The sequence below is a fragment of the Colias eurytheme genome, chromosome 4 (assembly GCF_061535395.1).
Source record: "Colias eurytheme isolate Ceu_HAF_F1 chromosome 4, ilColEury1 Martin Lab GWU primary, whole genome shotgun sequence".
In the NCBI taxonomy this organism is placed as follows: domain Eukaryota; kingdom Metazoa; phylum Arthropoda; class Insecta; order Lepidoptera; family Pieridae; genus Colias; species Colias eurytheme.
The window spans coordinates 11,297,899-11,311,453 of NC_142983.1; the positions used below are offsets into that span (position 1 = coordinate 11,297,899).

The window sequence follows — 13,555 nt, forward strand, 5'->3', positions numbered from 1 at the left end:
TTGATCAAATAGTGCAAATCATATTTTCTTGCTAAAGCAACATGGTGTGACTCAGCCTCGATATGCTTGTCTTAATTCAGAAACTCAATTCAAAATCTGGTATGTGGTAGTGTGCTTCACACATAACTTAAATTACTACACAGTTATAATATGTATTGAGTTTGAGTTTCATCTTTTTATCCGATAGTCTGTGTCTTATGGCACTCGTGGCTTACATTTATTTGTATTTCCGAATTTACACGTCCGGTCATACAATCGAAAGTCGGATGTGTGCTTTTGAATAAAAAAATGTACAGAAAATGTGCGTAAGGGCAAGCACGAAACATATCGTCAAAGTATTCGTATTTTCATCGAGAGCATTTGAATAGCGCCTCTGCCGTGAATAAAAATAACTAATTCGAATGTTATTCGTGCTGTAGTGAATAAAAATTAATAAAACATAACTTCATTTGTCTCTACTGAATCCATTATCTTAATTTTCTGTCCAGAATTCAGAATGCAAATCAAACAAATTTTGTCAGATCGATCAGAAAAATTATGAATCTGAAAAAATGAGAATGTGTATGGGGAACAGTGAAATAGAAAACTATATGAATATCTTTACTTTATGAATTTAGATTCTACCTTAAAATTCTGAATTCGGAGATCAATTACAACTATGTTTATAGAGCAGTTAATATACGTATAGGCTTAGGGTATTGGATATAAAATAAAAGATAGTTTATCCCGTATTTTATTTATTCAGTCTTAAAATTCTAACAATCTACCACAACATAACATTTGGAATGATTTTAAATTTAAACAGCTATTGATAATTATTAACAGATTTATTCGCAATTCATATATCTTGGCAGTTTTTCTTATTGCAAATAATCTTCTCATGAAGACTAACACTTATTAGCCCATATTGTATCGTAATCTAGTACACTTCGATATTGAGAAAACGTATTAATAAGAGAGAAAAAAAAAAAAACATTTTGTTTCCAATAAAAGCCGTATTCGTACTAATATCAAAGTGAACTAGATTCATAACTTCTATTACTAGTATAAACACATTTTTCTACTTTTACATCAAAGTATAAAATAAAAGTACATATATTATAACAAGAACAAATTGGAATAAATTCGTCATAAACAATTCGAGTGACTAGAAATCTTTGACATACTTAAATAATATGTAGCACAAGAGAAAATAAATTAACAATATAATTTACATGTTTTATACATTACTTCCTCACAATAGTGCATTAAAGCTTCTATTTAATTTTAATTTTAAAATAAATTCGCTTATAGGCTCGTGAAAATTAGGCTAGAAAATAAAAACTATTTGTATACAATCTCACTTTAATTCCCAACTGGATACACTTGCTTCAATGTTACTATTTTGGATTCACAAACCTTGAAATACATATTGATCAATGTAAATATACTAAGGAATCATTAGATATAATATATATAGCTATAAGAATCTACAATTAACACACATACTGAAGTGGAAACGAATACAAAATAAATACAGGATTTTTTATACTACTTACACCAAAAATTATTATAAATAACTTGAAAATTTAAAATGTACACGAAACACATCTAAATAAGTGCAATTTTTTATACATACATACATGGACGTATAAAAAAAGACGGACGCCGTATTACGAACAAACAACGTGAAGCCACCATAGTAAGCTAGCGATCGTGTAAAGACAATAAACACGCACACACTCTCACCATAGTAAGCTAGTCGGCCGCCATTACGTCGTGAACTACCGACTGATTAACTGCGTCACTGTTTCACAAAAAATATTTAAAATGCCGTCTTGCGTGGTTAAATGGTGTCGCAACAGTACAATTTTAAATAAAAAAACACAAGGGATTACATTCCACAGGGAAGCAAGTTATTTCTTTTATGTTTTATTGACAAAATTATTACGGCAAAATTTATAGAAAAAAATACAGCCGCCATTGTCATCAACACAGCTGTTGCCATGGCAACATGGCACACACACATGGATGTTTCGCCGCCATTACTAGGCTTCACTCAATGTTTAGGCGATATACCGTCCGTCTTTTTTTATACGTCCATGCATACATAAATATAAAATTATTGAGATTAAATTCACATCATTTAAAAATACACGACAAAAGAGAAACGAGGTGCGCAACATTAAATTAAATAAATGTCGTAATTATAAAAATATCATATAAATTTAAATTCTTATCTTGTATTTGATTTAAAAATAAAATAATTTGAAGAATATCACAAGAAATAAGTTATAAATCACGGAAATACAACCAACGTATTGTAACTTTATTATCTACTCTACACTCTACTCTACTCTATGGACCAAGGTTCTTCACTCTATCGCTCTACGTGTAATTCTTCATTAAATCAGTTTGTATGTTTGTATCTATAGCCTCATAGCCATAAAACATTAAAAAGAGATTGGATATAAAATTGATACGATTGAATATGAACGATATACTTCATGGGGTTTTAATTTAGGCGAAGCAAAATATCGATTTATCTATTTATCTATCTATACCGTATGAACAAATAACGCATTTAGTTAGCATTATAACAACTTTCCCTTATTAATAGACATAAGCCCATTTTACCCCATTTTTTCTTACGTCACATACCCAGTGTTATAGAAAACACACTTTCCTTAATCGAGTCATTTCTTACCGTCTTTTTACGCTATACACATAATAATATCATATACATGGACGTATAAAAAAAGACGGACGCCGTATTACGAACAAACAACGTGAAGCTACCATAGTAAGCTAGCGATCGTGTAAAGACAATAAACACGCACACACTCTCACCATAGTAAGCTAGTCGGCCGCCATTACGTCGTGAACTACCGACTGATTAACTGCGTCACTGTTTCACAAAAAATATTTAAAATGCCGTCTTGCGTGGTTAAATGGTGTCGCAACAGTACAATTTTAAATAACAAAACACAAGGGATTACATTCCACAGGGAAGCAAGTTATTTCTTTTATGTTTTAATGACAAAATTATTACGGCAAAATTTATAGAAAAAAATACAGCCGCCATTGTCATCAGGACAGCTGTTGCCATGGCAACATGGCACACACACATGGAAGTTTCGCCGCCATTACTAGGCTTCACTCAATGTTTAGGCGATATACCGTCCGTCTTTTTTTATACGTCCATGATCATATATGTATTTTAATCGCGATTTTAAATTCCTTATGTATATAGGACTAGAAAGTACGTTAATATCACTTGAGAATAGATCTTAATCTAACAATCGTCCGAGATTTGTATTTACACATCATCGCTGTTAATTTGACATCATTTATTGTCACTTGTATTCAATTCCTCGCGCAATTATTTATAGCGATGTCTTATCACGTTTAACATTTTGTTTTTATTTTTTAGATTTATAAACGTGTAAAAGTATGAAGCAAATATTTGCTATGATAAAATAAATACTTAAGTTACTTGTTAACACAATATACAAACGATTTAAAATAAAACTTCGTACATTTTTGGTATGAATATCAAATTATAATAATTTTCATATGAAAGGTTTACCGCCGCATAAAAAAAACAATATAAATTATCTACATTATTAAGTTTAACGATTTACACATCTTAATTAAATGATAAGTTAATAAATGGTTATTTAAATAAATTATGACTAGATTGATACGCTTTGGTAACAATTTTGAAATTTCAAGCTGAGTCTAGTATTTTTCAAGTAAATTTTCTTTCATTCATGACAAATCATAAATTATAAAACTATAAATAAGGAACGATAGTTCTATATTTAGATAATGACTTATTGGAAATGCTTTAAATAAATGCACGTGTTTTATAAATTATATCACAACATCATCAATATATTTTTGGAGTTCCACAGGGTTCTATACTAGGTCCTTGGCTATTTCTGTTTTATACAAATCATAAGGCAGCTGTTTAACAACGCTATAATAGTAAACCAAACAGGTTATATTCAAATAATTATAATTTTTCACTGTATCATGATTGCCATATTATTTTAGGGTTCCTAGATAACGTTTTAAGTGACATTCTTTAATGACGATTATAGCGTTATGGTTGCAGAATCAGCTCCTTAAGAACTTTTGAGTGACAAATTCATTAAGAGACATGTTATTATAGACTTAACCTATGTATAAGATCATAATTTTGACCAATTTACTATCAGGCATATAAATGTATGTGTAATAAGTATTTCAGATCATGCCGAAGCCCTCCCCTCCCTCGTTGATGGCCCACAGCAGCGCTCGTACTAGCTGCTCGTACGAGTCGTAGTCCGGGAGACACAGCTGGTTGAAGCACGTGTGTGCTGTTGGTAATGCGCCGAATGTTGGTGCGGCTGTTATTTGGAACCGAGGGTTAAGGTCCTGTGGGAGGAATTATTTATTATAGAAACATTGAAAAACTTTTGCTATAGTGTGTAGTGCTCTATCGTGAGTATTTTTCGTGACGCTTGCCTAGTCCACTTAGTCAGCATACCGCGTGATAAGGAACTTCGTTTCAAAAGAAAAGGAAACGTACCTGAAAGCCGTTGGGCGGCAGCTGCGAGCAGCCCGTAGTGAACTGCAGCAGCCTTGCGCGCTCCTCGTTGGTGAAGTTGTTGAGCGCGGCCCACAGCCACGCCAGGCGCCGCTCCCAGTCGCGCCCCGACCCCGCCACCAGCGCGTGCGCGCGCCAGTCCGACACCAGCACCTCGCCCGTGCCGCACATCAGCAGCTGCACACAATAAGTGTCGCCAAATTCCGAAAAAAGACGTGTGGCACTCGGGGACTGCCGCGGTAAAGCTATTGCATGCTATGCCTTCAAGCCACACCTCCGCGCCCGTCCCCGTGGGGAGCGTGAGGTTTTTTCGTTACGAAATTTCTGGATTCGGTCCCCGCGCTCAAGGCCCGCGATAGAAGCTATGCAATAGCTTAAAAAGCTCAAATAATGTTTTTTTTTATAAATCTGGGATCTTACTCTATTACGGTACCACAAACAAATGTACTTTTTATAATCGTACCAACTCCCACGACACAAGTTCTCTGTGTGGGAGCTATAGTTAATACTTATAATGTGTAATAAACTACAGCAAATTCAAATATTGTTAAATTTGTATTGTTGTGTTCTTTGCTGAAATAAAAAAATCTTTTTTTTTTCCAATTACTTGCAAATTTTCTTGCAATAAAAGCTTGCATTCATTCATTCATTCATTCATTCAAATGCCAAAAAACACTCAAACAAAATAAAATTTATAAAATAGTAAGCAAAATTACACAAATCCGTCTCGAAGGACCATGATCCTTCGAGCCGCATTTAAGATATAACATCTCAAAAACTCTGAAAATATAAAAAAAATGTTGTGTGGTTTTATGAAACCACGGTAAAAGTGAAACTTAGGCACAAAATTATCGTATTTGTACGATAATTATCGTACGGTTCGACCGTCACGCGACATGCACTACACAGACCAAAAAGTTTGAGACGATGTAATAAAAGTTTCACTTTAAAAAATTATTCACATGTTATTTCGAACCACCGATTCGAAGAACCTTTATTTCGGACTGACTCATAGAAATCTAAATAACAAGACACTAGAAGTCGTAAGCGTGCGTGACCTTGTCGCCACTCAGGTGATTTGCACAACACCAGTGCATTCGTCACTGTTCAGTTGCTCTGGAGACGTATGAGTGTATACATGGTGTGTTTCAGCAATTCCCATTGCGGAAATTCTTCCACAAGTTGTAATTAAAGGAATAATATTTCATCGGAAAATATTTTTTTTTAGAAATAATGCCGTTTTTCCTTAAAATTATAGAATATTTACAAGTATTACGAGCGTCACCATAGTAATCGAAATAACAATGAATGACACAGTTGACCATTCTTATTATCACGTTTGTTCGTATTGGAGCAAAAAGTCTCATATACTTAGGGATGTTATTCTAAAATAAACCGTAAATTCGTGCGTTAGGATACATATTCAAAAGCTTAATTTAATAGATAAGTTAGTTTTCACTAAAATCAAGCTGTCCAATAAAAGGCATAGTTTACTTGTGTGTACTGTTTAGCTTTCGGTTTGAATGTGTTGATTTTGGCGACAGCGGTTTTCATACGAATTATGACATTTTAGCACTTCTATGTGTCTTGTTATTTAGATTTCTATGGACTGACTGGACATAAGAATTTTTTAGTAAAAAGGTGAAAAAAATAATAGTGAAGAACATTTGTGATATTTAATTGAAAGGCCTTCTAGGAACACAACCTGCAAAGAATTATATGCATTTTTCCACTTAAATAAGACTTACCTCCAATTCATTCTCGTCAAAGATAGCCAGCAAGTTATCTGGCACAAGTAACGTAAGACCACGCAGGAACGCTTCGCTCTCAGCGCGCCAGCGGCCAGCGAGCCGCCACTGAGCTAACGCGTCTAAATACTGCATTTTGGTGCTGTTTGATACCTGTAAAATAATGCAATAATTAGTTAATAGATAGATTATGTTTGTGTGTTTGATTATGATAATTAATTTTGGAAAATTCCTCGTTTAGGGTGTGTGTATGTACTAACCAATATGTAAGTGGATGTGTAGCGAGGAATGTGTTTGTAAAAACCAATCACATCGCTCTATAGTTTGAAGTGATTAGCGTTGAAGCGATACTATTGGTTAAATACAAATACATCCCTCGCTACCATAAAACTTTTACACAAACTTACACCAATATTAATTAAATATTACAGTGGAAATGAAAACCTACCTGTCTCAAAAAAAAAAAATCAATAACTAGTTAAGATATTTTAGAAAATTTCAGAACAACGACTAATAGTGATAATTTTGCCAAAGATATACATAGTGCCTAGATATACGTTTATAAAAGAACATTTTAACCAAATCCCAAAGTACATATTTATCTTAACCGATTAAGCTCAACATATCTCACCCGTATAGACGCTCCATTGGGCACCAACTCCTTGGTCTCCTTCAACTTCCCCGAGGAGTCATACACATCATCAGAGAAGTATATCTCGGGCGCCGCGTCTGCAGCATCCAGATCTGTCTCCAGGATGTATTTGATCTTGGATAGATATAGCTCTGGATCGTCTTGCTCGAAGTACTAGAGGTGAAGAAAAAAAATTACGTTATCATTTCTATAAAGAAAGTTCGATACAAAAATCAACATGTTTCGAAGTAATGGATATTTGCTTTTATACGAGTGTGTGTACAACTACATGTATGTATTGATACGTAAATTAAAGGCGGGCTTCAACCAAAATTCAAATTTTACCCTCAACCATAATAATGTGTTTGTGTGGTGTGTGTTGCAGTGTATGTGTTTTTGGGGAAGCAAATATTTTGTGTGTGTGTGTGTGTCACCTTGTAGTGCACGCGCAGACCGATGATGTGCGCGAGGAAGGAGCGAGCGAGCCGCGCCCGCACGAGCTGGCGGTACGAGCCGCCCAGCGCACTCTCGTACAGGCACTTGCCCACCACCTTGCCCGCGAACTCGAAGTGCTTCAGCTGATATATAAATAAATAATAAGTATGAACAGCTGAACACACACAAATTAGGTATTGTTATTTAGAAACTCGCACAAGTTTCCTTCGTGTCACAATGTTCTACACAACAATGTATTAGTATTTCGAAATATAAATTTGAAAATTACAATCATTAGAAACTGAAAATTCTACAGAACAATGCATTGGTCCTTCTAGATAGAAATTTACACAATTATAAAATGATCCTTCGAGACGGATATTACAACAATGCATTGGTCCTTCAAGACGGATATTGCAACAATGCATTGGTCCTTCGAGACGGATATTACAACAATGCATTGGTCCTTCGAGACGGATATTACAACAATGCATTGGTCCTTCGAGACGGATATTACGACAATGCATTGGTCCTTCGAGACGGAAATTATAACAATGCATTTAGTTAATTGACTATATACACCGGGTTTTCATTCTTTTTTTTAATTATTGACTGACCTTAAGATGCGGCGGCCGATCTGGGTTGGGGTGCACAAGGCCGGCGGGCGAGTCCGTGTACGAGACGAATAGGCCTCCACGCGCGTCGAACAGAGCACTGCATACTAGCGAGAACCACTCGCGTCGGACTCCGCCCCAGTCCACACCTGTGTTTATTTGGTTATTAATAAACCTTAACAAAAAATCGAAATACATAATAAAACGAAATGTTCAAAAGGTTTTGTTTGTTTTTAGTTCGACACACAAAAAACACGTATTAAGTAGATATTGTATTTGAACTATTACCAAAATGTCAAGAGCTTTTGTCAATAATTAGCGCTAGCAGTTTCTAGTCCTTAGCGTTATTTAGCGTTATTCTATTCGTCTGCCATTTGTCTCGGCCTACTGGTTGTAGAAAGTACGTTCAAATTCAAATTATTTATTTCTTTTACTTTAATCATTGAGTGTATCTAAACTAGGCGCTCACCCTGCTCCCCCTGGAACGCCACATCGAAGTTCTTGCACCAGTCGGCGAGCGTGAAGTGCTTGGTGGCCTTCAGGCTGGACCGCAGCAGGTCCGCGCGGCGCACGCGCAGCGACAGCTTGTCGTGCGGCTGCCGCGCGTGGCGGGAACGGAGCGAGCTGTAGAAGAACTCCTGCTTGTTCTGCGAATATAGATATTTATTTATTTATTTATTGGTTTACCAACGTTTGTTTACATTTTTACAAAAGTTTAGATACACAAAATAAACAAACATGGTTAATGTAACAAACAGTTACTGGTAAACACAGCATGCAAAAACGTTAAACCAGTTTATTTTTTAAGTACACAAAAAACAGAAAATTAATAAGAACAGGAAAAAAAAAATATGCATATACACTTAAACATCATCAATTAAAAGAAAAATCTTGAAAAATTTTACGGAGTTTGCTGGGGGGGTCCGAAAAAATGTCGAAAAGCTCACAGTGTTTATTAATAGTATTACAAAATCTTGCAACTGGAGAATTACGGCCCGAGACAGTTCTGCGAACAGGAGGACAGAGTGGTAGCAAAACCTTACGTGGGTACCTAGAAGGCACTCTTATGTTGAGTCTTTGCAGTATTTGAGGACAATCGATTTTGATATTGTTACACATTGTATTGTAGAAGAACTCCTGCTTGTTCTGCGGATGTAAAAATATATTTTTATTCATCATGTTATCCCAAAATTAAGCACTAATGTACAGTTTACACTTACTTCTACAGTGGACTGTATATAGGTCGCGCTAAACGCTTATAAAAATTGCTGATAATATGATATCGGACAACTGAAAACACTTTAATCGGCGCAAACAAACAAAATTAACAACTTGATTCAAAATCTCGTTCAAGAGTCCTAAATAAAAGTCTGCTTACGGGTCTAGTAGGCAGAGTTTTCTTAGAAGCGATAAAGATTTTGACATTATTGACACGTATTAATGTGGTAATAGAACAGTAAATTTTTGTAAAAGGCCTCTAGGACATATTTTGATGACCTTTTAATAGGCGATTGTGTGTCTAGTTGTTAATATTATATCAATAGACACAAATATTTTTATACAGAATAGCATTGTTAAGAGGTTTAATCGAATGTGTATGTGTGTGTGTTTTATCGATGTGTGTCCCGCAGAGCAGCCCGCCCCCTGCAGCCCCCCCCCCCAGCTGCAGTCACCTTGAAGCTGTCCTCGCCGCCGCAGTTGGCGATGAGCAGCTGCGTGAAGCTGGCGGCGAGCAGGTCGCGGCGCGCACAGTGCAGCCGCAGAGCAGCCTGCGCACCGTCCTCCAGCACCAGCTCCGCACTGCGCTGCCCCTCCACGATCAGCTGGAACAAACATACACAATTAACATCGATAGAGAAACATAAATCAAGGATAAGCAACAGACAAAGTTAACATGGATACTATTAAAAGTAAAAGAAATCAAAGACAATCAAGAAAAACATGACTAGCTGAGAAAAACACTAGAAAGACGTAAGCGAAGAAAGTAAAAAGTTATTGGCACACTACGTTGTTATCATCACGTATTATCACAAAAAAGTTAGACTTTTACCAATTTGCAAAGTTATACTGACTCGATAATTACGTAATCTACACCAATTTCAGTAAAGCTTTTGACACAGTGAATCACCACCTGCTAATAAAAAACTTAGGGATACTTTTTGCTTTTCAGAGCGGGTTCTAGTTCTCCAGTTGCAGTCTTACTTACACCTTAGACCACAAACATTTAAGACTAAATGATATCAGTCTAAAGATCAGTAATTATTTGGTGTTCCCCAAGGCTCCTAATTAGGACCATTATTGTTTACATTATTTATTAACGACATTACGGGTGTTATTTTAAATTGTGAATATGAATATGCGGAAGACTTAAAACTTTTCAGATATATAAATTACTCTCACGACTAAACAAACTGCAGGATGGTATAAATCGAATCTCTATGGTTTAAGAACAACTTAAGGCAACTAAATGTAACTTTATAAAACTTTCTAGGAAACATGTTAAATTCAAAACAACTTATAAAATTGATGATATTGCTATTAATTATCAGAAGTACAATCTATGCTAATATAATAAAGCTGAAGAGTTTGTTTGTTTGAACGCGATAATCTCGGGAACTACTGGTCCGATTTGAAGAATTCTTTTGGTGTTAGATCGAGGAAGGCTATAGGCTAAGATCATCACGCTAAGACCAACAGGAGGGGAGCAATGCGGGTGAAACCTCGGAGCACAGCTAGTCTTAAATATTTAGTGTTTTACAATAAACTTCGAATGCAGATTTGATACTTTGTTCACATAAGTTTTAAAATGCTAGGTTTTATTTTTGCTAATACACAGAAAGACACTCTACCGAAAAGATCCTACACCATCACTTACCTTAGTAGACGGACACACGCGAAACGACGTGATCCTCTTGGGGATGATCTTGAGCACGTAATCCTTGATGATGAGCTGCTTCGGGCTTAAGCAGCACAGCACGCGGCGCTGCTTGCCCGGCGACAGCAGCTTCGCTTCGTACGAGACCGTGGCCCGCTTGGAGGATAATTGGCGTTGGACTGTGGCTGCGTCGCTTGCTGATGTTAATAAAATGCTTGATGTTGATGTTCGGAATCTTATCGCTATACTTTGACACAAAGTATGAGTGTAAATTGCATTGAAATTTCAGTTTTGAAGAATATCAAAGCTTTAAAAAATGCTTAAGGTGTATTAGAATTACTCGTGATAAATATACGCGTTGTCAATTTTTAAAGTCATTTAAATTCAAAAAATATTGTTTGCTTTTAAAAAACTACCGTAAAAGTGTAACTTTTTTTATAAAAATAAAATTCAGAATAATATTCAATTAAGGGTATAAATCGCTTTTAAGCCCTACCTCGCGACCGACTATCACGCGACATGCCACACAGACGAAAAAGTTTGAGAAAATATACGTACGAGTGAGCACAATACAGTCGAATTGTCCATTATGTAACAGCACACCCTCATAATATATAGCAGCTCGGAACACGCCAGCGCGGGGGAAGCACAGCGTCACGCTGACACGCTGGTTCACGCTGTCGTATTCAAACTGTGCAGCCGCTGATAGCGACTCTTCGCCTGAATCTCCACCAATAGGCTTTATTTCTATTGAAAATCCCTGAAAATTACGGTATAAATAGTATATAATCATTTCTGTATATTACAAATAGCAAAGGACCTAGAACGTAACCTTATGAAACACCACTGGGGCAATGGGAATTATTTATTTCTTAAGTTAAAATAATTGTAAAATAATTTGGAAAATCCAAAAGTGCACGCCTCATAATTTTTTTTTAATAAATATTTATTAATTATTATTTTTGTTTATTTAATAACAATTAAACCACATCGAATCAGACCCTGAAAAATGAAAGGGTTCTATTCCTGAGCATACTCAAGCGTAAGAGAAAAAAAAAGACTCGATTAGTAAAGTATTTCGGTCGCTATCGTGTTAACAAGAAAAAGGATCCGCACATACAGACACACGGACGTCCAAGACAGAACTTTTTTAAACTGTTTTTTAACTAGTTTAAATAACAAAAATGACATCAAAAATATCATGAACGTTAAAAATAGTGTTTTTTCTTAATATGAATGTGTATGTATTATCTTACAAGTGCAATGTATGATACATAAAGACATTTTAAGTTTGAAAAATCAGATGTTTTGCGCGAAGTGACAGTAGTACCCACCTCAACGCTTCGCTTATGAGGCGTGCAAAAATGTACATTTTGTTTTTTTCATAAAGAAAAGTCAGAAAATCTTGTACGGTGTGATAATATGATGATGTATGTTATATGTGTGTAGAGTCTGTGTGGCTTGTTGGCGGATTGTGTTTGTGTGATTTTATGTGTGGCGATTTGTCGTAGAATTTTGAATGTTTGTGGGTTGGCATATGGTGTCACCTCCGCGTCGTTGTTGGCGAGCGTGGCGGGGTTGTCGTAGTGGTCGCGCGGGTGCACGTGCAGCGCGCGCGGGCGGCCCGCCGCACACACGAGCGCGGCGGGCGCGCGGTTCACGCGCGAGCGGCCCGCCGCCACGCCGCCCGCCACGAACCACTTGCGGAACGGCCCGCCGCCGGCCGACACGCCGCCTTAAGCACACGCAGTGTGTAAGCACACTCGGACACGACAACGACGATTTTTTAGGTTTAGAGACATTTATTGCAAAGAATTTTACAATTCACTTATTATACGCATTTTTTAAGCAAAATTGCATACTTTAAAGATGTATAAGCCCGCTAACGGTATTAATTTGCATTTTTTAAGAGTGGACAGAAAGAAACCAAGGAAAGAAAACGTAGAGAAATTGACCACACATAAAATAGTAAAGGTCCCAATATGCTTCCTTATGGCACACCACATGTATACATACTTCATAAGATGATTAAAAATAGTCATTATTTGTTTAAGATTTCTACACACTGTTTTATAATAAGGTAAGTAACTCTTGATTAAATCAGGGGCAATGCCACTAATTCCATACTTTTCGTACTTATCCAATAATATGTCATATTTAACAAAATCAAATGCCTTTGTCAAATCAAAAAATACTGATATTACGAGCACCTTCTTATCAAGCTCTCATTTACATTTTTTTAGCATTGAGAAGATAGACAATACTATAGATTTACTGAAAATGTTTATATATATTTTTAAATTACTGTTCTTTTGTAGTACAGTGCAGTATTCATCTTGCTACCACTCCTATAATTAATTTTACTTTAATGTTTTAAATGTTTTAACTATTGAAATATTATATATGCAAACTTACCAATCAAAATAGCTATAACGTAAACACCAGCGGTTCGAACTGTGAACTTAACTCTCGCGGTATGCGCTAAGGCTGGCTGTCCTGAACCCAACTCCACTACTGCTGTAACCTACAAATATTAATTTTCTGCTAAATTCAAACTTCACAGTATTGAAAATACAGCTCTATAACTTCAATACTTCAGGTATATCAACAGTATATAAAACGAATAGCAAAGGACCTAATAATATCAACAGCATATAAAACGAATAGCAAAGGACCTAA

General features: G+C 36.0%; 1 protein-coding gene across 1 annotated transcript in view; it reads right to left on the reverse strand.

Moving 5' to 3' along the window:
- Positions 1-3,852: 3,852 nt before the first annotated feature.
- Positions 3,853-13,555, reverse strand: part of LOC149909224 (apoptosis-resistant E3 ubiquitin protein ligase 1) — a 36,285-nt gene continuing 26,582 nt past the window's right edge. Inside the window, exons 6-17 of the mRNA XM_090120262.1 lie at positions 13,292-13,400; positions 12,424-12,611; positions 11,435-11,636; positions 10,877-11,073; positions 9,675-9,824; positions 8,471-8,648; positions 8,005-8,150; positions 7,387-7,530; positions 6,953-7,126; positions 6,322-6,474; positions 4,556-4,750; positions 3,853-4,401 (exon numbers count right to left, since the gene is read on the reverse strand). Coding sequence (XP_089976388.1) covers positions 4,231-4,401; positions 4,556-4,750; positions 6,322-6,474; positions 6,953-7,126; positions 7,387-7,530; positions 8,005-8,150; positions 8,471-8,648; positions 9,675-9,824; positions 10,877-11,073; positions 11,435-11,636; positions 12,424-12,611; positions 13,292-13,400 — 2,007 coding nt within the window. The 3' untranslated portion in view covers positions 3,853-4,230. The remainder of the gene's footprint in view (positions 4,402-4,555; positions 4,751-6,321; positions 6,475-6,952; positions 7,127-7,386; positions 7,531-8,004; positions 8,151-8,470; positions 8,649-9,674; positions 9,825-10,876; positions 11,074-11,434; positions 11,637-12,423; positions 12,612-13,291; positions 13,401-13,555) is intronic.